The 24,610-nt window shown below is 37.3% G+C and overlaps 2 protein-coding genes across 2 annotated transcripts; both read right to left on the reverse strand.

The window, feature by feature from the left end:
• Positions 1–14,049: 14,049 nt before the first annotated feature.
• Positions 14,050–15,130, reverse strand: LOC110935391 (protein FAR1-RELATED SEQUENCE 2-like). Its single transcript, XM_022177781.1, has 3 exons — positions 14,936–15,130; positions 14,624–14,839; positions 14,050–14,526 (listed from the first exon to the last, which is right to left on the reverse strand). The coding sequence occupies exons 1-3, from the start codon at positions 15,128–15,130 to the stop codon at positions 14,050–14,052; spliced, it is 888 nt and encodes a 295-aa protein (XP_022033473.1).
• Positions 15,131–22,798: 7,668 nt separating this feature from the next.
• Positions 22,799–24,013, reverse strand: LOC110935393 (protein FAR1-RELATED SEQUENCE 5-like). Its single transcript, XM_022177782.1, has 3 exons — positions 23,343–24,013; positions 22,908–23,169; positions 22,799–22,813 (listed from the first exon to the last, which is right to left on the reverse strand). Exons 1-3 carry the CDS (start codon positions 24,011–24,013, stop codon positions 22,799–22,801), a joined length of 948 nt encoding a protein of 315 aa, XP_022033474.1.
• Between the last annotated feature and the right edge of the window lie 597 nt (positions 24,014–24,610).

Below are 24,610 nucleotides of genomic sequence, written 5' to 3' on the forward strand. Positions count from 1 at the left end.
TAAGTTAATTTTTTTCTATTAAGACGAAGGATGTTTTAAATTTTATAAACTAATACAGAAATATTAATAATTGTATTTAGATTTCTTTTGAAATTTAATAAATAAAAGATCCTGTATTAATTTATTAAATTAATCGAAAAATATTAATTTATAAAATTTAAAACATTTTTCGCCTTAATAGAAAAAAGTTAACTTTGTTAGCGGACGGATGAAAATTTATAAAAAAATATGTGACAAAACTATTATTTTTTTCGTATAAAAATTGTCTATCTGTTTTTATTTTATTTTATTTTTCAGCATTTAGTTAGTTTAAAAACATTTTTCTCACTTTTTTTGATTTGATTAGACGTTGAGGATAAACCGGTATTAAAAGCTCTTGTGTCCTTGGACGACCTCGGTATCTTACCAACGCTATACTACGTCCACGATGGGTGCACTTGCCCATATGTGTGTTTAGTGTTAGTGAATATCGTGTTTTATAAATTTAAAACTTGGCTAAAAGTGTAAAAAGGGCTTAATTATACATCTAAAATATATATACACTACACACGCATCAAGTTTTTGGCGCCGTTGCCGGGGACACAAGGATTTTAAGAAAGCTTAAAATCGACGGCCTAATCAGTTTTTAAAAACCTTTTCAAAACGCGCGCACATTTTTCTGCATTTTAGTTTAGTTTGCATTTACAGTAGCCTGAACACGGGGCCGTGCTCGCTGAACACGCCCCCGTGCTGCATATTTTTAGTTAGATATCCAGATACAGAGTCTGACCACGGGGTCGTGCTCGCTGAACACGCCCCCGTGCTCAACGTGACTAGTAACTTTAATTAAAACACCCAGATACAGAGTCTGACCATGGGGCCGTGTTCACCAGACACGGGGCCGTGTCCAGCTTCTGTTTCCATCTTTATTTTTGTTTTCTGGTCCCGAGACTCAGTTGTGGTCTGCTGAGTGATTCTTGTGGATCAATACTCAGGAGGTTACAACTACACCTATGATGAGGATGATTATAGGGGTAATTATTGCACTAATTGTCGTAACGCACGCTTGGTTCAATATAGTAACTCATATCAACCATCCAATTCATACAACTATTATGAGGAGCCCAGGTACGAGCCATCAACTTCATACACATCCTATGAAGACCAAAGGTATGAACCTCCTCCCTCATACTCATATTTTGATGAATCAAGGTATGAGCATTCATACTCATACTTTGAAGACTGAAGATATGAGCCACCACCTTCATACTCTTATTATGAGGAACCATGGCGTGAACAACCCACCTCATATGAGTACTATGAAGAACAAAGTTTCGACCCTTATCCATCATATACTTACAATGAAGGACAATGGTGTGAACCATCTACTTCATATGAGTACTATGAGGAACCAAGGATCGAACAACCGGATTCAAGCTTCGAGGATCCAAATTCTTTTTCTCTCACCGAAGTGACCAATAGGATATTAGAACACATTAAAACTATTGAACGTTACATGAAAGAATCTCGCGCAAGGGAAGAGGAGTCCCGCGCAAGAGAAGAGTTAAATTTTAATAACAACGTAGAGATAGTTGAAAATGTAAAAATGGAAGGACAAGAAAGTGAAAAACCGATACATGAGTTAAACAACGAAAAAGGTGAGGCCGATAATTTTAAAATTCAAGAAGAGTCTAATTTTGAAGAAATTAACCTCTTGTCACCGACTTTCGAAAATCATTGTTTAGTAACCCCTCATGCCAAGTTTTTAAAAGAATTAAACACTAGTGCTAAAATCAATGAAATGGTAAGTGTTAAGTTAACTAATGATCAAACCTCGCTAATAAAAGAAGATCCTTTTGAAATTAACATTACACCGGTTCCATGTTTCTTTCAAAATTCATTTATTAGTAATATCACCATTGATAAAGATCTTTGTGTTAACATAATGCCTAACTACATTTTTGAAAAATTAAGTATTAGTGATTTTGCTCCACTTCAAATACCCATTTTTCTATCGGATCAGAAAGTAATAAAATCAATCGGTGTAGTGGAGGATGTCTTGGTTCAAACAAATCAAATGGTAATCCCAACCGACTTTATCATCCTCGATGACGCTCCTCTAGTGTTGGGAAAACCTTTTGAAAAAACTCATAAAGCTTTGAAAAACCGGAAATTCAACAATCTACCTCTTCAATTAGGGGCATTCAAAAGGAGCATAGATCTTGAGCGCTCAATGAAATATCCTTTTGGCAATAATGACCCCCTAATTGAAGATGAGCCAGAACCACCCGATAAGGAGGGTCTAGCCAAGGACCCTTATAAACGTGGCGCACCACGGAGGCATTCCGCGGAACTATCCCTAGTTTTAGTTTAGATTAACTTTTATATTTTCTAGTTTAGTTTTAATTTTCAGGAATAAAACACACTCGGGATGGTGAAGGATACTAAGGGAAGCTTGAACCCACACCCCATGCACAAAAACAGAGCCTCCTGACAATTTTTCTTCATTACAGCAAGTTCAGCACGGGGCCGTGCTCACCCAACACGCCCCCGTGCCCAAAAATCTGCAGAAATGCCCAGTTCAGGTACCTGGACACGGGGCCGTGCTCATTGAACACGCCCCCGTGCCTAGCCTTCTGTTTGCTTTTGGTACTGGCAGTCTGGACACAGGGCCGTGCTCAGGCAACACCACCCCGTGTTCAGCTACCCAGTACCATAAAATCTTGTTTTTAAGCCACTTTTACACATTTTAATCAACCGAAAAACTTATTTTTGGGACACATTGAGGACAATGTGTAATTTAAGTGTGGGGGGGATGCTAAAACCTTGAATTTTGCAAGTCCTAATAACAAGCCTTACACAAAACTCTATTGGAACCGCTAATCACCCCAAATTTTTTCAAAAACTTTTCATTTTTTTTACTTGTCTTGGTTTAATTTGGGAATTAAAAGTTCTAAAAAGGTTATATTTTTATAAATTTACAACTGATAGCGTCGTGATAAAAAGAACCAAATAAGAAGATTATGAAACGGCATGACAATCTTAGTTAAAATTTGATTATATATACTTGATCACATAAAAACCCATTCCCACAAAAGTGAGTTTTGAGCCTTTATTGAGCATACAAATATACATCTTTAAACTAAATGCTCATTTTTCGTTTCTTGTGTGAATAGCCGCTTGATTCTTACGACTCTAGAACTTGCCACGACGATACATTCCCGGTCCTTACCAACTTAAACCCGAGTAAGTAAATGATGGAGGCATTAGGACTAACCCCTTTTTATTTCTACACCATTAATTTTCCTTTTTTTTACCACCTACCCAAAAATCCCCCTAGTTAACCCCTTTGAGCCTAAACCTTTTCGTTTCTTTCCCCAAAACAAACACCCTTTACCCACCAAAACCTTTTTCATTTTAAACCCTTTATTTTAGTAACAAAGCTCGGTTTTCTTGTGACACAAAAAAAAAAAAGAGATGAAGTTAGCAATAAACAAACAAGCTCATCAAAAGAAACCTTGTTTGAGAAATGCTTCATTAGAATAAAAAAAAAGGTGAAGAAAAAAAAAGAAAAGAAAAAAAAATGTTTTACGAAAACCGACGCTTTTTACGCTTTTCGCCCTTTTACTAACCACTAACCCAACCACCCACCTTTAGCCCAAGCCTAACCCTTCACCCAAAAAGTCCTCTTGATATTTACAAAGGTATAAAGTTAAAAAGGAGGAGGATCGATTGCTTGGCAAGCTTATGGTAGGAATAAGTTCCATGTCGCTCTTGAGTGATTCACTAAAAATACACCTTCGGCCGAGTGTTGAGTGATCCCCCGTGAGGTATGTGAACTTGTATATAAATGAAATTTTAAAAAGGCATGCTATGCCCTAATAAGTAATTTATCTTATGAAACGTTCTAAATAAATCATAACGAATAGGATTGTAAATAGTATAAAAATAAAACCCAATAAAGATCTTGGATTCCCGACACTCAAAGACAAGCCCAAAACCTTCTCTTCTACCCATTCCATTTGGGAGTGTAAGCCACATATTAAAGAGTTTTGCTTGAGGACAAGCAAAGATTCAAGTGTGGGGGTATTTGATGTGTGTAAAATGCAACATATAAATTACATCAAATGAGGCATAAAACTAACCTTTTTTAAGTACTAATGTTCGAAAAAGTGTACTTTTGTCTTCCTTTTGTATTTTCAGGGTTAAAAGAGCTTAAATGAACAAAAGAAGCAAAAATGCAGCCAAATCCAACATAAATACAAAGAAAAGGAAGAAACGTGGTATGCCCGACTCCTCGACAGCATCTCCCAAAGCAAAAACAAGAAGAAAGCTGAGCATGGGGCTGTGCCCAGCTGAGCATGGGGTTGTGCCCAGCTGAACACGGGGCTGTGTCCAGCGGACACGGGGCGTGTCCAGCTCAACACGGGGCCGTGCTCAGCGAGCACGGGGCAGTGTCCAGGATGGTCAGCCCTGGCAGAAAAGACAAAGTGATAGAAACTTCTATTGCCCACCACAGGGCCGTGCCCAGCGGACACGGGGGCGTGGTCAGAGTGCTGCAGGTGCATTTATTGTAATTCTGAATTACAATTCAAAAGAGGGGCCTACTACAATAACTAAGATAATCTCTTAAACAAGTGCAAAAGTGCGAAAATAATCAAAGGTTATACTAATACACGAGTCGGATCCAAGTGATTCATCTTGTCTATCTGTTTTTATTTTATTTTATTTTTCAGCATTTAGTTAGTTTAAAAACATTTTTCTCACGTTTTGATTTGATTAGACGTTGAGGATAAACCGGTATTAAAAGCTCATGTGTCCTTGGACGACCTCGGTTTCTTACCAACACTATACTACGTCCACGATGGGTGCACTTGCCCATATGTGTGTTTAGTGTTAGTGAATATCGTGTTTTATAAATTTAAAACTTGGCTAGAAGTGTAAAAAGGGCTTAATTATACATCTAAAATATATATACACTACACACGCATCAAGCATTACATGCAGTTCTAACGCACACACACATTCAAATACCCATATACATAGTGTAATTTATTTATTTATTTATTTATTTATTTATTTCTATAAACAGCCAACAACATGAATCATCCATTAGCAAATAAAAGGAAAAGACAGAAAGCACCTGACACGGCCGATACTGTTACAGGTAATTAGTACGCAAATGCACGTCATTCATTTATATATATATATATATATATATATATATATATATATATATATATATATATATATATATAGGGGATCGCTAAAATGAAAACCATCTCTAGTTGTAAAAACCATGAGAACCACGTTATGGCTCTTAGATCAACTAGATGGATGGATGTGATTAAAAGTAGTTAATATTAATATTAAAAGTTTTTTGTCTTATTATGTCTTTAATATTATAATCGAAAAGGGTATTTAAGTAAAATAACTCTATTTTGTCTTTTTATATATATTAATTTTAAATTACCTTTTTGTCCTATTCATTAATTACTTTTTATTACTTTTATTTTTTAAACATAATTTCTTTATTAAAAACATTTTTAAATTCAGATTTTTTTAAAAGATTTTTATACTTTTTACAATTTAAGTTTTACGTTAAACTTTTTACGTTTTTTTGACGCGCCGTTTTTAACGTCGTTTTTTAACGCGCCGTTTTTTTGACGCGCTGTTTTTCAAGCGTAACGCGCCGTTTTAACGCTGTTTTTAACGCCGTTTTTTAACGAGCCGTTTTTAACGCCGTTTTTTACGCACCGTTTTTCTCGCGCCGTTTTTTTAAGGCGTCGTTTTTCTCAATCGGCGTTTTTTTAACACGCCGTTTCTAACGCGCCGTTTTTTAACGCACCGTTCTTAACGCGCCGTTTTTTTAACGCGCCGTTCTCAATCGGCGTTTTTAACACGCCGTTTTTAACGCACCGATTTTTTAACACGCCGTTTTTTAACGTCGTTTTTTAACGCCTTCTTTTAACGCGCCGTTTTTTAACGCCGTTTTTCACGCGCCGTTTTTTACGCGCTGTTTTTCACGCGCCGTTTTTACGTGCCGTTTTTTAAAGGCGTCGTTTTTCTCAATCGGCGTTTTTTTAACGCGCCGTTTTTTAACGCCGTTTTTTACGCGCTGTTTTTTTAAGTCGTCGTTTTTTTAACGCGCGGTTTTTTACACGTTTTTTACGCGCCGTTTTTCCGAAGTTTTTTAACACGCCGTTTTTTCAAGCGTCGTTTTTTTAAACGCGCCGTTTTCCACGTTTTTTAACGCGCCAAATTTTTTACACGCCGTTTTAACGCGCCGTTTTTCCGAAGTTTTTTAATGCGCCGTTTTATTGAAGTTTTTTAACGCGCCGTTTTTTACGCGTTTTTACGCGCCGTTTTTTCAAGCATCGTTTTTTTAAAACGCGCCGTTTCTCCACGTTTTTTAATGCGTCGTTTTTTTACACGCCGTTTTAAACGCGCCGTTTTTTTCACTTTTTTTAACGCGCCCCTTTTTGTACACTTTTTACGTTTGAGTTAAAAATTTAAACTTTTTACGTTTCACGTAAAAGTTTTTACGTTTTACGTTAAACTTTTTACGTTTTACGTAAAACTTTTTACGTTTTACGAAAAACTTTTTACGTTTTACATTTTACGTAAAACTTTTTACATTTTACGTTAAAAATTTAAACTTTTTACGTTTTACGTATAAGTTTTTACGTTTTACGTTAAACTTTTCACGTTTTACGTAAAACTTTTTACGTTTTACGTAAAACTTTTTACGTTTTACGAAAAACTTACGAAAAAGTTTACGTAAAACTTACGAAAAAAATTTACGAAAAACTTACGAAAAAGTTTACTTAAAACTTACGAAAAACTTTTTACGTTTTACGTAAAACTTACGAAAAAATTTACGTAACACTTTTTACGTTTCACGTTTTTACGTTTTACGATAAAAAGTTTACGGTTTACGTTAACAGGTTTACGCTTTAAATTTTTTTTTTACAAAAACGTTTTTACGCAAAACCGAACGCAACAGAAAATCGCCGTTCTTTTACGTTAAATTTTTTACGTTTTAACGCGCCGTCTTTTACGTTTTACGTTTTAACGCGCCGTTTTTTTACGTTTTACGTCAAAAAGTTTACGTTTTACGATAAAAAAGTTTACGTTTTACGTTTTACGTAAACTTTTTTACGTTTTACGTTTCACGTTAAACTTTTTACGTTTCACGTTAAACTTTTTACGTTTTACGTTCTACGTAAAACGTTTAACGTTCTACGTAAAAACGAACGCACCAAGAAAATCGCTACTTGGTAGGTGTTTCAGATAGATTGCTATCATCATCGACGCCTCAAAAAAAAAAAAAAACTCAACAAACATCAAAAACAAAGGGTATCTCGAAAAAAAAAGGGGTTTGGCTCAGATTATCCGGTAATCAAGAGTCTGCAAAAGTGGGGTTACGCGTCGTTTTAGCGTCCCGTTTTTACGCGCCGTTTATACGGCCCGTTTTACGCGCCGTGTTTTTACGCACCGTTTTTTTTCACGCCCCGTATTCACGCCCCTTGCGCCGACGCCGTTTTATCACACGGTTTTTCATGTTTTACAATTTACGTAGAAAAAGTTTTACGATTTACATAAAAGTTTACGTTTTACGTTAAACTTTTTATGTTTTACGAAAAAAAATTTACGTTTACGTAAAATTTTTTATGTTTTACGTTAAACATTTTACGTTTTGTGTTTTTACGTCCGGCTTTTTCAAGCGTCGCTTTTTAACGTGCTGTTTTTACGTCCGGCTCTTTCACGCGTCTTTTTTTAACGCCCCGTCTTTTTTGAACGCCCCGTTTTTTACGTTCTACGTTAAAAAATTTACGTTCTACGTTAAAGAGTTTACGTTTTACGTTAAAAGGTTTACGTTCTACGTGATACTTTTTTACGTTTTTTAAATTAAAAAGTTTACGTTTTACGTTAAAAACAGGTCAGCGATACATTTTTATGTTAAAAAATTTACGGGTCATATTTATACATACTCAGCTGTAACAAGGGATGGAGCTGTTTTTTTTTTTTAACAATTTACACAACCCATCCCCAGTTAAACCTCTCCAGTCATCATGCTACATACAAAAAACCCATTTCGACAAATCAACAAATCTACCAACAAGTGTGCATATTTATTTCACAATCAAACGAACACTTAGCCCATGAATCTTATAATAAGAAAGCACCCCATATTTCAACACAAACCCCATATTTCTTCTGTCTCTGTATATAGATACATACACACAGCTACAAACACATAATAATAATATAAAAACAATGAAGTCATAAATTAGAAAAAAAAAGTCAAATTAGGGGATAGTCGAGGCAGCCTAAAGCCCTTTTGCAACCACCTTTCAGGGGAACAACCAAGAACAAAGAACCCTCTTTAGAGGTTAGAAACCTAAAATACATACAACTTTTGTATCTATTTTATCAACCAAAAATTCAGTCTTTATGATGTTTGAGATGATCAACCAAAAATTTCAGTCTTTATCAACCAAAAATCCGAGAGGGGGGGTTACCTTGACACTAGTCGGAACAACCTGGACCTCCGCCGCCTGTGTCTCTACTGCCGCCGCCATGAGCGGCGGCGTTACCGCCGTCCACCGTCTTTTCTGACTCCTCTCTCTCTCTCTCTCTCACTTCTCACTCTTGATCTCTCTCTCTCACTTCGTCGTCTCTTTATTCGTCACCGCCGCCACCGTGGTGGCGATGTTTCTGCTGCTGTTCTCCGCTGGCAGGAATTCACCGGAGGGAGGGGTGTTTGAGGTAGATCTGATTTGTTTCAAGTTGTTGGCAGATTTCCCTTCTCTCTCATCATCTAATATGAACATGGTGGTGGAAATGGTGGAAACAAATGAGGAACATGGTGAAGATCTAAAAGAAAGATAGAGACAGTGATAATTAATGGAGAGAGAGAGGGTGAGATTTAAAAGGAAGAAAGAGAGTGTGAGATTTAAATGAAGAGAGAAGGTAAGTTTTAATATTTGGGGTAAATGACCAAATTGTCCTTTTTGTTGGCAAAATATGATTGGTGGAGAGTGGTTCTCATGGTTCTTACAACTGGAGGTGGTTTTCATTTTAGCGGTCCCCTATATATATATATATATATATATATATATATATATATATATATATATATATATATATATATATATATATATATATATTGCACACGTGCCCACAATTCCGTTTGTTAAGCGTTAACATGTGATTATGTGTCCTACGTATTGTATTACACATATGCTACTGAATATGAATGTAATACACATGTGCATCATAAATGTAGTGTGATATGTGCAACGCAAGTGAACACCAATAATATAACATATAACTGTACTGAAACGTGTATATGCGCGAATAAACTCATATATGTTAAACACATTGATACGGTCATAGGGTTAAAACAATAAAAAAAACATGGACTTAAATGTATATTTTGTGTGACTATATGTTGTATGAATTATATTACACATGCGATTGAAGGTGACTTAATGTGCATCCAATGCACACGTGCACCATTAATGTAATGTCATAACGTCTGATGTTTTGCAGGTGTGCATATTAAAGCCAAAAAGACAAGGAAATGCTCAAATGCAACTGATGCTAACAATGACAACCCATTAAACGAATGATCGGTTACCGTAAAATTGAGGTCGATGAAGTTGACACGCTCGAAAACAGTTGACGATACTGTTACAGGTATGTAATTTTAGTATGGTATATGATAATGAATTAGTACGCAAATACACGTCATTAAGTGTATATGTATTGCACACGTGCACCACGAGTATGGTATATGATAATGATATATGTACCAAACTGTTATGTAAATGTATTGTACTGTATTTACATGTGAGTCAGATGCAATTTTTAGTGAGCACATGCACCACAGTTATGGTTGTTAAGCGTTAACATGTGATTATGTGTTCTACATATTGTATTACGCGTATGATATTGAATATGGATGTAATGCACATCATAAGTGTAATGTGACATGTGACATGTGCAATACAAGTGAACATGAATAATATAACCTATAACTTAACTGAAATGTATATATGCGTGAAAGAACTCGTTATATATATATATATATATATATATGTTATATCTGTTACCATGAGATTATATGTTGTATGTGTTATATTACACATGTGACTGGATGTACATCCAATGCACACATGCACCATTAATGTAACGTCATAACGTGTGATAATTTGCAGGTGTGCATATTAAAGCCAGAAAAACAAGGAAACGCTCAAATACACCTGATGCTAACGACGACAGCCCAATAAGCGAAGGATCTGTTACCGAAAAATTGAGGTCGAGAAAGTCGGTACGCTCGAGAACAGTTGACGATGAACACAAAGACGCAAAAAACACACCCAAGGGTAAAAAAACGAAGGTTACAAACGATAGTAATTGGTGTTCGATACGAACACGTGTATCTCCGAGAAAACTGTGTATAGCGATAAAGGGTATGACAGAGAAACAGAAAGAAGCTGCTAGAATCCTAGGTTTTGGTAAACTTCTATCAATCCAAAACGACGGCATACCCGGGAGATTGGGCCATTACGTAGTTGACAATCTTGACACAGACAATATGGAGATCAATGCAGGATGTGTTAAGATTAAGATTGATGGGGATGCAATCCACAACCTTCTGGGGATAAGAAACCATGGTATATATCTAGAAACATTCGAATACAAGAAAAATTTTGTTGGGATTATAAAGGAATGGAGAAACATGTACAAGGGAAGTTACGTTACACCTTCAGCCATATCAAAAAACATAGAGGAGAACGGCGATGATGATGGAATAATGTTCAAACTGAATTTTTTGACATTATTCATGAGCACATTTGTTGAAAATCAAGACCAAGGAAAGTGTGATCTTAATTTCCTACACCATATGAGGGATGAAATAAACCCACAACATGTTTATTGGTGCGCGTACATCGTCAATTCGATCAAGAAATGCAAAAAACATGGAGAAGGTGTGACAAAAATTGTTTCTTCACGGGCGCGTTAACAATCCTAACGGTATGTATTACATGTTTTATATACGCACACGTGTGTGTATGTGTGTAATTGTAATTCACGAATTGCGTTTCAGATTTCACGTGTAATATGACATTATTACACATGTGATATGTATTGTGTTTATAGTTAGCATGTAATATAAAAAAATGTGCTTGTAATCCACCTGTAATGTATGTGTATTTGTAATTCACAGGTGTAATTCTCATATGTATCAACTGTAATGTTCTAACTGTTTTATGTCACACATGTGAACAGCTGTTGTACGTTGATCGAACAACTGTCCCTCCAATAAATGTTGATCGACATATGAGCCCGCTTGAATTCTGGACAATCGAAAAGTTGCGAAAGAGGGAGAGAATCGAACTGAAAAATGGAGGTTTTGGCATGGGCGAGTTAAGAGATCAATACGTTTATCCAAAAAACGACACATCTGAACATGTCACAGAACACAATTTGAACGAGATAATGCTTTACGATGATACGAGTAATCCAACTGATTTGACGGTACGTTATTATATACATTTATACAAACCTGTATTATATATATATATATATGTATATACTCCACACGTGTGCTACATACTTATCATGTAATATCAACAGGGACATGTTATAAAACTGGACGCTCTGTTCGATTGCATCACGAGGGACAAAAAATATTAGAAAAAGCGTTGTGTGATGCATGTTTGGCTTTCCCGGACGTACCTGAGATTCAAAACTGCATACACAAATACCAAACAATATACCAAGAGGTGATTGATATCAATGAACATGTAACTCAAACTGGATGGACACAGTTTTTTGAAGAAAATATTGGGGAAATCATTGAAAAAATGAACAAAGTTGCACATGTGAAAAAGAAGAAACAACATGATACCTCAATGCCAAACTTTGATCTCGGCATTAGTTCACAAGAGTCTGGGAGCATATCAGGTGAAATAAACTTAAAAACTGCTGAGCATCAACAAAGCGCGTCTATTAATCAGCCGGTAGACATCAATGAAAAACTGAACGACGAGGAACAACTGATATGGTCGTATATGTTGGCAATCGCCAATGACAAAAATGATGGAGAAAAACGACAAACAACTCAAGAAAATAATGCAACGAAAAAGAAAACGAGAGAAATGTCAGAAGAAGAGGCAAAAGCAGAACAAAAACAAATGGAAAAGGAACTGAAGGCAGCAAAAATAGAAGCAGAAAAGAAAGAAGTCGAAAGACTGTTCTTGTAAGTTTTATTACATTGATGCATTATGAAGTTTGCAAAATATTATTATGATTCACATGTGTAACTGATGTGAACATATATGTATACAGGAAATATATTTTCGCAACTGCATACGGACTAGAAACAAGAGCGTTTCTGTCAGCACACCTTATTCCAGGCAAACAACTGTTCACATGTGCTATAGATTGTTGGGCGGGTGTTTTGAATCATCAGGAAGGTTTGAAAAATAAGGATGAACCTAAACGTTTGTTTAGTTACACGTCGACAATTGTAAGTATTATATGATAAACAATTTTTTACCATTACTATTAAATATACTCAAACGTTTGTGTTTTTTTTTAAATAACAAAACATAATGGATGGATGCTAAACAGAAAGCATACTGTGGAGGCAAGGACAACATCATTCAAAAAGAACCTGTTAATAGTGCTTGAACGTAACGTCGACAAACTTGATCTGAAATCGTATGATGTAGTTGTGATTCCTGTACTGGAAAGTCACCACTATTACCTAGTATGCTTTGACTTGAGGGAGCCTTCAATTGAAGTGATAGATAACATGCATCCAAAATTTGCTTGGGTATCGATGAAAGACGGTAACAGCTTCGCGTCAAAAGGCACACCAAACAAGATTGTAAGTTATTAAAATATAATGAAAATGACATTAAATAGTGATACACATATGCACCATTTCAATGTGGATGTTGTATCACCTAACATACACTTTATTATTGGCAGAAACATATCGTATGTGCTTACATGCGTAGTGTCCAACACCCGAGTGCACAAGCATTATCAAGCGTAACGCTATCAAAGAAAGAGATTGGCTGGGCAACAAGAGACAACTTCACTGACTGCGGGATTTTCGCCATGCGGCATATGGAGATGTACTATGGAAAGAACAAACCGTTTGAATGCGGATTCAACAACAGGGAATCAATGCAACAAAGTCAGTTAAACAACCTCAGGATGAAATATTGTGCAAGAATCCTGCTTTCTGATGCAAACGTGTTCAAAGAAAATGTTATAGCGGATGCAAAGAATGAAGCGAACACGGCCAAACAGAATGAACTGGAAGGTGCAACGTACAAAGGATAGATGGAAAATCGTATCACTTCGATATTGCTTTTGACTATTATCTTGTATTGATACAATCTTTAGATGTTATGATTGATACAATATTATTAGTATAACATGATTGTGTAAGACATATGATGCTTTATGCACGTTTAAATTCTAGCATCTATATTGGATACGAATGTTTATCGGTTTTGACAGTTGTATGCATTTCACGTGTGTAATGTTTTAGCAAACAGTATCATACAAAAAGGAAAAACGTATCACAACTTTATGATAACGTTATACAACACACGTGAAATACAACTACATAACTAAAAAAAACGTATCATGGCTTGGATTATTCTGAATGATTTTTATTTGTAATATAATAGCAATATCATATGAAATGTACATATAAAATGAATGTGAACAAATCCATCAGACGTGTAATATGATGTCAAAATCGATGTTACCATAAAACAAAGTAATGCAAACATGTAGTATAATATCACATTGAATATAACGTCAAAATATGTAACACCATGTATGCTTATGTAACATAAACTCAAGTTTAAACATGTGACACAATCCATAAAAAAACATGTCATCACAAACATGATGCATGTGTAATAGAAAAAACAAATCCATAATCCCATGAAATTTATTCGAAGCACATGTGTAATGTAAGAGTCACATTGCTTATTATGTAAAACAATTCTCGATATTGTATAAACCAAATCACTCTTCAAGCGGGTCGGACGAACGTAGGGTAGATCTTCTAGTGGATCTTCTAGTGGCCCGAGTACAAATGCGAGATGATGGTCCAACAGATGTATCACCGTTAGACAAATCAACAACACCAACGTGACATGAATCTTTTGGAACAACAACATTACCAGCTTTAGCAGCTTTTGTAGCAGCAGCCGCGGCTTCTTTGGCAGCCCGAACTTTTTCACAATTACGTGAGTCAAGATCATTAAAGTATTTCTTGCATTTTCCACACAGCCTAGTAGTTTTAGCACTATTAACAACAGCCTTTTTCCCGGGACCAATGAGTCGATGGTTGGTACCGCACCCTTTGTTCTGGATGCCTTGTGGCGGATTTATCGAGACTTCCATATCTTCAGGCTGTTTGAGAAGTTCACTGATAACAGCTGATGTCTTGTTACACGCCGGTTCGGTCGGGAATTCGCGAAAGAACACGGTTCCTAATTTCTTTAATTTCACCAGACAACTCAGAAAGTTTACCAATATTACGCCTTAAACGATCAGTACACTCAATGACCAAATCCAAAATCTCATTCCGGATTACAGATTCCGCGTCTGTATCGGCAGAATACCTGTTCGACATGCTAAAAACCCTCCTTGGCAATATGTCTCGTTTCCATCTACCAGGTTGATACTGAACGGGAATTTCATCAACCTGATTGTATCTATACACGCAAAAGGCATGCCTACACAAATAGCCAAGGCGCGTATAACCCATACACGAACATGAAACCGATCTATCACGTGTATCAAAACTGACCTGCATCACATGTGTATATGTTACAAATGTTAAAAAAACATAACGTTGATAATTATAATGTACATATGTAATGCAACAATATAATAAGCCAATTACCTCAAATTCATTAATATCTTTGTACTGCCTGTTAGTATGAACAATGGTATAAATTTTTACCCCATCAAGTTCTGGTGTTTTTGAAGCAATATAGCAGAATGTCATGCCTCTGTATATCTCTTTTTGCACCTCCAAAAACAGCGTATGTGTATATAACTCCGAGGCATGTCTTTCGATAGGCACATTCTTCGGCATTGATGGTGCTATTGTGTTACTTTCGAACTCCAATCTGCGTTGAGTGTATCATTGCCCATCAATTGCTGTGTCGAAACACATCAAGAATTGCACGAGCGTGTTTGTTCCACTAGAATTTGTTTTAAACAGGGAATTCGAACTCTCACACCTCGAGGTGGTTTTCATTAGACAACACATGTGCACATCCCTAAAATAGCACGGAACCCATTGATCCCTAATCTCATGCATCTCGTTCAGCCAATTATTTTCTTTCAAGTGTAACCCTTCCATAAGCAAATTCCATCTTTCTTCAAATTATTCAGGTGTGATAAACAAATTCCAAACCAGCTTATGTATAGCAGCTCTCAAGTCTATATTTTCCAATAAATCACTGATGCGTGTGTAGTGTAATATAATTTAGATGTATATTTTAAGCCCTTTTTACACTTTAGCCAAGTTTTAAATTTATAAAACACGATATTTACTAACACTAAACACACATATGGGCAAGTGCACCCATCGTTGACGTAGTATAGTGTTGGTAAGATACCGAGGTCGTCCAAGGACACAAGAGCTTTTAGTACCGGTTTATCCTCAACGTCTAATCAAATCAAAAAGTTAGAAAAGGTTTTTTAAACTAAGAAAATAAAAACTAACTAAATGCTGAAAAATAAAAATGAAATAAAAACAGATAGACAAGATGAATCACATGGATCTGACTCGTGTATTAGTATAACCTTTGATTATTTTCGCACTTTTGCACTTGTTTAAGATATTATCTTAGTTATTGTAGTAGGCCCCTCTTTTGAAGGCGACGTTACCCTTAACCCAGTAGTTTGAGTCAGCAAGGATACAATCCTAAAGGGTTGGATTATTGGAAGATAATGAATTAAGTTATTAATGCAAATTGTGGTAGGCCCCGCTTTTGGCGGTGACGTTACCCTCGACTAAGTAGTCTGAGTCAGCAGGGATACAGTCCTAAATAGCCGGGTTATAGTATTAATAGTAGTTAACTTATGAGGGGGTCAAAGAGTTTGGATCCCCGCCATCCAATACCTATGGGCATTGAAGGAGATCCTACTAAAATTGACTCAGGTCCCTTGCAGGACCTCTAAACGCTGAACAAGGGCAAGACCCTTACCAAACCGTTCCCTTAACCCCCGACCAGGTAGCCAACATACCTCCATATAGACCGTGGAGATATGAATGGTGAAAATCTTTTATTTTATATAGACAGTAAAATAATGCCAAGACACCACAGACAAACGATAAGGAAAGATCACCTTCAACATAAGCAACTAGTTATTAAAGTCATTAATATAAAACCAAATAAAAAGTGCAAAAGATTAAAAATAAAAAGTATTATACTAAACACTTGTCTTCACCAAGTGATGTAAGAGACTTAGGCAAACATGGCCTTGATTGTCAAGAACTCTTACGATCAATCTTGGATCCCGAGACGACTCACACACTCTACGATGGACAATGGATGATGGTGGTGGATGATGGTGTTATGGTGGTGGTGGGTGGTGGATGAAGTGTGAGAGAGGTGGTGTGCCAAGGGATGAGTTGAAATGAAACCAAACACTCCTATTTATAGGCTGAATAGAAGGCTGGGCACGGCCCCGTGTCCGCTGGACACGCCCCCGTGTCCGTCTGACACTCTCTCTCTTCATTAATTGTAATTCGCAATTACAATTAATGCGCCTGCTGTACTTTCGCCACGCCCCCGTGCTCACTGGACACGGCCCCGTGGTGGGTAATAGAAGCTTCTATAGATTTGTCTTTTCTGCTGCTTCTTGGGCACGGCCCCGTGCTCAGCGAGCACGGGGCGTGTTCAGTCTTCTGTTTTCTCTTCTCTGCTTGGGAGGATGCCGTTGAGGGTTCGGGCAATCCACTTTTGTTCCTTTTCTTGTATTTATGTTAGAATTAGCTGTCTTTTTGCTTCTTTTGTGAATTTGAGCTCATTTCATCCTGAAAATACAAAAGGAAGACAAAAACACTCTTTTTCCAACATTAGTACTCAAAAATGGTTAGTTTTATGCCTTATTTGATGTAATTTATATGTTGCATTTTACACACATCAAATACCCCACACTTGAACTTTTGCTTGTCCTCAAGCAAAACTCTTTAAATATGAGGCTTACACTCCCAAATGGAATGGGTAGAAGAGAAGGTTTTTTGGCTTGTCATAGAGTGTCGGGAATCCAAGATCTTTTTGGGTTTTATTTTTACTTATTTACAATCCTATTCGTTATGATTTATTTAGAACGTTTCATAAGAGAAATTATTTATTTAGGCTTAGCATGCCTTTTTAAAATTTCATTTATATACAAGTTCACATACCTCACGGGAGAAATCACTCAACACTCGGCCGAAGGTGTATTTTTTAGTGAATCACTCGAGAGCGGCTTGGAACTTATTGAGCGGCTTGGAACTTATTCCTACCATAAGCTTGCCAAACAATCAATCCTTCTCCTTTTTAACTATATACCTTTGTAAATATCAAGAGGACTTTTTGGGTGAAGGGTTAGGTTTGGGCTAAAGGTGGGTGGTTGGGTTAGTGGTTAGTAAAAGGGCGAAAAGCGTAAAAAGCTTCGGTTTTCGTAAAACACTTTGTTTTTAGTGACTTTTTATTTTGAAGTATTTCTCCAAACAAGCTTTTGTTTTCATAGCTTTGTTTGTTTATTTTTAACTTCATCATCATTTTTTTTAGTCACACGAAAAATCGAGCTTACGAAAAACCGAGCTTGTTACTAAAATAAAGGGTGAAAATAAAAAGGGTTTTTGGTGGGTAAAAAGGGTTTTAGGGTAAAGAAATGAAAGGTTTAGGCTCAAAGGGGTTAACTACGGGGATTTTGGGTAGGTGGTAAAAAAATGAAAAATAATGGTGTGGAAAGAAAAATGGTTAGTCCTAATGCCTCCATCATTTACTTACTTGGGTTTAAGTTAGTAAGGACCGGGAATGAATCATCGTGGCAAGTTCTATAGTTGTAAGAACCAAGCGGCTATTCACACAAGAAACGAAAAATGAGCATTTAGTCTAAAGATGTGAATTTGTATGCTCAATAAAGGCTCAAAACTCACTTTTGTGGGAATGGGTTTTTATGTGATCGAGCATATATAATCAAATTTTAACTAAGCTTGTTATGCCGTTTCATAATTTTCTTATGTTGGTTCTTGTTATCACGACGCTCTCGGTTGTAAAATTTGTAAAAATATAACCTTTATTAATCTTAGGATTCCTAACTTAAACTTTAGACAAGTAAAAAAATGAAAAATTTTGAAAAAAATTGGGGTGTTTAGCGGTTCCAATAGAGTTTTGTGTAAGGCTTGTTGTTAGGACTTGCAAAATTTCAAGGTGTTAGCTTCCCCCCCACACTTAAATTACACATTGTCCTCAATGTGTCCCAAAAATAAATTTTTCGGTTGATTGGATGTGTAACGTGGTGTTAAAAAGCAAAGATTTATGTTACTGGCAGTCTGGACACGGCCCCGTGGGGACCGGACACGGCCCCGTGTTCAGGTGCCAGTAACGAAAATTGAAGAAATGAGACAGAAGCCTGGACACGGGGGCGTGTCTGGTGAACACGGCCCGTGTCCAGTTACCTGAACTGTGCATTTTTCTGCAGGGGGTTCAGCACGGGGCCGTGTTGGTTGGGCACGGCCCGTGTTGAACCTTCTGTAATGGAGAAATTCGTGTCGGGTTGCCTTGTTCTTGTGCATGGGGCCATTTTTCTCGTTCCCCTTTTTCATCCTTTACCACCGTGAGTGTGTTTTATTTATTTTAAACCATCAAACTTTTAAAACCATCATTTCGTTGCAACCATAGAGAGACATTACATAAAACTAAACATGAAAACAAGGAAATATTAAACCATGGAGTTCTAGCCCTATACTTTATTTTAATTAGCAAAATTTCCAAGAAGCTACTAATCTTGGTTAGATAAGGCTTTTAGAACTCCTTCTTCCGGGTGTGGCTTTCCTCACATGTCGGCGAGCCACTCCTCCACCTCCCTTGGAAGGAGAAAAGAGGGCTCATTGGCATTAGTTTGAGGAGTTTCGATTTCCGCTGGGATCTCTTGTTGGTGTACCAAAGGAGGTTCCGCTGGGAAGTCTTCCCACCCGGTTGGGTTGTTAATCCCGAGTGCCAAGTTCCAATCCTGTTGTGGAAGGACTGGTTCCATCGGGGGTGCTACAAGAATATTTAACCTCTGGTGCAAGAGGTTAATTTCTTGGAAGCTGCTTTCGAGTCCCACCGTAAGATCGTTAATACGGTCAATTAGGACCTCCTCTACTGACGTCATTTCGTCGAGAGCCTCCCTTAATGCTATCACATAGTGCACAAGCGTAGCTTCAACGGAAGGCCTCCTTCCTCTTCGGCTGTTTGATGAATGCACGGATGATGTTTCGCTGTTTTCGCTCGACATTCTATGAAAAATAAACTAAAAAATAGTTTATTTGGTGAAACAGTATCTGGACACGGCCCCGTGATCATTGAGCACGGCCCTGTGTTCATCTTTCTGCAGAATTTTGAAGCAAGGAAACTTGAAATTTTAAGTTATTTTCTTAACTTGTGAGGTCTTTTTAAGCATTTTGCATAACATATTTTTACCAAGATTCCTTGAACAAAACTCATTAATTCCTACCACAAAGTTTGAAGAATTCAAACTTTTTAATGGTAGTTCTTGGAGAAAGATGGAGAAGAAGGAAATGGTTAGAAGAGGAAAGGACAAGATGGGTTGTTGGAACCTTCTTTTAGACTTACCTAAGATAGTTTGAGAGAAGATTCCTTCAAATCTCTGTCCCAAGTTGGTCCAAATGTGCAAAATTCTTGGCTGCATTTATAGAAAACGACAGCATCCTGGACACGGCCCCGTGTTCGTTGGACACGGCCCCGTGTGCAGGTGGAGTTCTGACACAGTTTGTCCGTATTCTGACGTACTGATCAGAAGGGAATCTTTTGGTGAACACGGGGGCGTGTTGGCTGGACACGACCCCGTGTCGAGGGACTGTTTTATGAAGTTGTCTAGTTTTTTTTTAAGGAACTTACCCGTATCGGGCGGCTCTTGATTGGTTGGAACAACCCCAAAGTGCCTAAGATACCTTAATTGCCTTGGACTAAGGCGAGAACGCAAGAGGTTGTCGGTGAGGGTAATTCCTATTTTCATTCTAGGTGGACAAGTCCAACCCTTTCCCGGGCTCTCGTTAAGGAAGGTGTATGCCGAATCGCTCAGGTCTATGTATGCACCGAACGAAGTTGATGGAGAGTCCTTCACGGCACAATCGGCACAGGGACAACTATCGTCCAAGTCTTTTCTAGGTATGAAGGTATTTTCGGAAGCAACGAGGTTGTCGGAATGCGGTTCCAACAATTCTTCATGGTCATCGTCTTGGGGTGGATTAATAAAATCCTCCCTAAGTTCTTTTGACCAATTTAGAATTAGCTCTTCTAGTTGAAATAACTCGTCAAGGAGCATTTCCCCTAGAATATCTGGCTGGGCGCATTCGAGGGAGAGATAGTGCTTATTTTTACTTTTGCCCCTCTTAAGGTTATAAGGAATTGGTGGGTCTATATAGTGGGGCCTATAATTTAGAAAGTAACATTTTAGTTCTTCATGTTCGCCTCCACATAATTGACACCACATACCATAAGAGTGTCGAAAGTAAAAAGAATTACCATCACTCATGTTTATGTCAGAAATTACCAACCGCCGGGATCTAACGGTTCTGTTTTCAGTAAGAGAATCTTGGGCACGGGGGCGTGTTGAGTGAGCACGGCCCCGTGTTCAGCTTACTGTCTGACTTAAAACAGGATTGCCAGTTCCAATGATTGAGCACGGGGGCGTGTTCAGCGGGCACGGCCCGTGCTGAGCACTGCAGAAGCTGAAAAATTAAGAAAATCCTAAAAAATTAAAAAGAAAAATAAAAATATGATTAGGCCGTTGATTCCTAACTTTCTTAAAATCCTTGTGTCCCCGGCAACGGCGTCAAAAACTTGATGCGTGTGTAGTGTAATATAATTTAGATGTATATTTTAAGCCCTTTTTACACTTTTAGCCAAGTTTTAAATTTATAAAACACGATATTTACTAACACTAAACACACATATGGGCAAGTGCACCCATCGTTGACGTAGTATAGTGTTGGTAAGATACCGAGGTCGTCCAAGGACACAAGAGCTTTTAGTACCGGTTTATCCTCAACGTCTAATCAAATCAAAAAGTTAGAAAAGGTTTTTTAAACTAAGAAAATAAAAACTAACTAAATGCTGAAAAATAAAAATGAAATAAAAACAGATAGACAAGATGCATCACTTGGATCTGACTCGTGTATTAGTATAACCTTTGATTATTTTCGCACTTTTGCACTTATTTAAGAGATTATCTTAGTTATTGTAGTAGGCCCCTCTTTTGAAGGCGACGTTACCCTCAACCCAATAGTTTGAGTCAGCAAGGATACAATCCTAAAGGGTTGGATTATTGGAAGATAATGAATTAAGTTATTAATGCAAATTGTGGTTGGCCCCGCTTTTGGCGGTGATGTTACCCTCAGCTAAGTAGTCTGAGTCAGCAGGGATACAGTCCTAAATAGCCGGGTTATAGTATTAATAGTAGTTAACTTATGAGGGGGTCAAAGAGTTTGGATCCCCGCCATCCAATACCTATGGGCATTGAAGGAGATCCTACTAAAATTGACCCAGGTCCCTTGCAGGACCTCTAAACGCTGAACAAGGGCAAGACCCTTACCAAACCGTTCCCTTAACCCCCGACTAGGTAGCCAACATACCTCCATATAGACCGTGGAGATATGAATGGTGAAAATCTTTTATTTTATATAGACAGTAAAATAATGCCAAGACACCACGGACAAACGATAAGGAAAGATCACCTTCAACATAAGCAACTAGTTATTAAAGTCATTAATACAAAACCAAATAAAAAGTGCAAAAGATTAAAAATAAAAAGTATTATACTAAACACTTGTCTTCACCAAGTGATGTAAGAGACTTAGGCAAACATGGCCTTGATTGTCAAGAACTCTTACGATCAATCTTGGATCCCGAGACGACTCACACACTCTACGATGGACAATGGATGATGGTGGTGGATGATGGTGTTATGGTGGTGGTGGGTGGTGGATGAAGTGTGAGAGAGGTGGTGTGCCAAGGGATGAGTTGAAATGAAACCAAACACTCCTATTTATAGGCTGAATAGAAGGCTGGGCACGGCCCCGTGTCCGCTGGACACGCCCCCGTGTCCGTCTGACACTCTCTCTTCATTAATTGTAATTCGCAATTACAATTAATGCGCCTGCTGTACTTTCGCCACGCCCCCGTGCTCACTGGACACGGCCCCGTGGTGGGTAATAGAAGCTTCTATAGATTTGTCTTTTCTGCTGCTTCTTGGGCTCGGCCCCGTGCTCAGCGAGCACGGGGCGTGTTCAGTCTTCTGTTTTGTCTTCTCTGCTTGGGAGGATGCCGTTGAGGGTTCGGGCAACCCACTTTTGTTCCTTTTCTTGTATTTATGTTAGAATTAGCTGTCTTTTTGCTTCTTTTGTGAATTTGAGCTCATTTCATCCTGAAAATACAAAAGGAAGACAAAAACACTCTTTTTCCAACATTAGTACTAAAAAAGGGTTAGTTTTATGCCTTATTTGATGTAATTTATATGTTGCATTTTACACACATCAATCACCTGCAATCTGAATAAAAAAAATCACAAAAATAAATGAATGACATTAAAGTATACAACTATTACACGTATGTGGATGAATGTATGTAAAAATACTATCATACCTTTGCAGGAATTTTCCTTACAATATGCCACATACACAGCCGGTGAATAGATTTATTGAATACACCAGAAACTGCTTGTTTCATCGCAGCATCCTGATCGGTCAACACCAACGTTGGTTGCTTATTGTTATGAGCTTTAAGGAATGTGGTAAGCAACCACGTGTAAGAACCAATTGTTTCATCGTATAATAGCCCAGCACCAAATGTGACACACTTTTTATGGTAATCGACACCGGTAAACGGAACAAATATCATGTTATACCTTCAAAACAAAATAAAACAATGAGTTTAGTGTAATATGACAAACATAACTTCAGTAATACATTCATTAATAAAATAAAATCGTTATTACATAGATGTAATACATGCATTTATGCAACATAATAAAGATAGAAAACTTACTAATTCGTATGATATGTTGCATCAAAACCTAACACATCTTCGAAGGCTTCGTAATTGCATTTGGATACGTCATCAGCCCAGAACAATGATCTTAACTCACTGTCAACCACCACACATTCAAAAAAGAAATTTGGCAGGTTTATCATACGAGCTTTTAACGTATCAACAACCATTTGTGCATCCTTCTTGCCGATAAAAGACCGTAGATCTCTAGTGAAATTTTTGAATTCTACTACAGTTCCTTGTACATTATGGTGCCCACCCTTTAACGAAGCTCGAATCTTATGCGCGACATTAGGGCCAATTTTGTTCAAGCTTAGTTTGTGAATGAACCTCTGGTCGTCATAAATAAGTTTCTTCCTTTTTCTGGTAAAGTCTAGATTGTCCTTGTCGACCAATCCATGATTATGAGCTTCAATAAAACCATAAATGAAGAATTTTGTAGTGCCTGAGATAGCTTTAAGCTTTAGCCGCGCCCTGCAGTCAGTAACTTTGTAGCTGCTACTTCGAGATACTTTAAAAGCACTAGGGTCCATCGATTCAAGTTGTGTTTGCTTAGGTTTACTGGATCTGGTACATTGCATATACATATGTGTAACAACAGTTCCATTTTTCTTCATGGCACCCAAACGTGTAGAAAACCCAGACCTCTCAGCATAAGACTTGTACATATTCTCAACGTCGCTCCATGTGTCAAAAACCATTCCGATAGTAGGTGTATATTCAGGAGACACCAAAGGTTTCTAGAACTTTGTTCCATCAGTTGTTATGTATACATGGCTGGTTATATCTCCTTCAATATGAACACGAAAATTACAGCCAAATAAAGAAAAAACATTGCACATATGCATTATAGTAATATATTTAAAAGATGGACATATACGTACATACAACACACACACACACACAACATGTAAAACATACATACATACATACATGCATGCATAGGGTCCATACATACAATAAAAAAAACATATTATATTGAAAATACAAACATGTTAACAATTAACGATATATACAGTTCACATCGTAATATAAACACGTGTACACATGTGTAATACACATTTTTTTAATAAATAAACAAATTACCTAATTGATCAACGTCATACAGACGTAATGGACGGACATTATGACTACCATAACTTGAATTGTTAGCATCAGTTGACTCATCGATGCGTTCATGTCCGTCATCATCGTTAGAACCGATTAATGCGTCAACAATAATTGCACCATTGTTTGTAGAACTGCTGGATGAAGCCATACCTGAACGATTTAACAACAATATCGATTAAACAACAATC

The sequence above is a fragment of the Helianthus annuus genome, chromosome 4 (assembly GCF_002127325.2).
Source record: "Helianthus annuus cultivar XRQ/B chromosome 4, HanXRQr2.0-SUNRISE, whole genome shotgun sequence".
Taxonomy (NCBI): domain Eukaryota; kingdom Viridiplantae; phylum Streptophyta; class Magnoliopsida; order Asterales; family Asteraceae; genus Helianthus; species Helianthus annuus.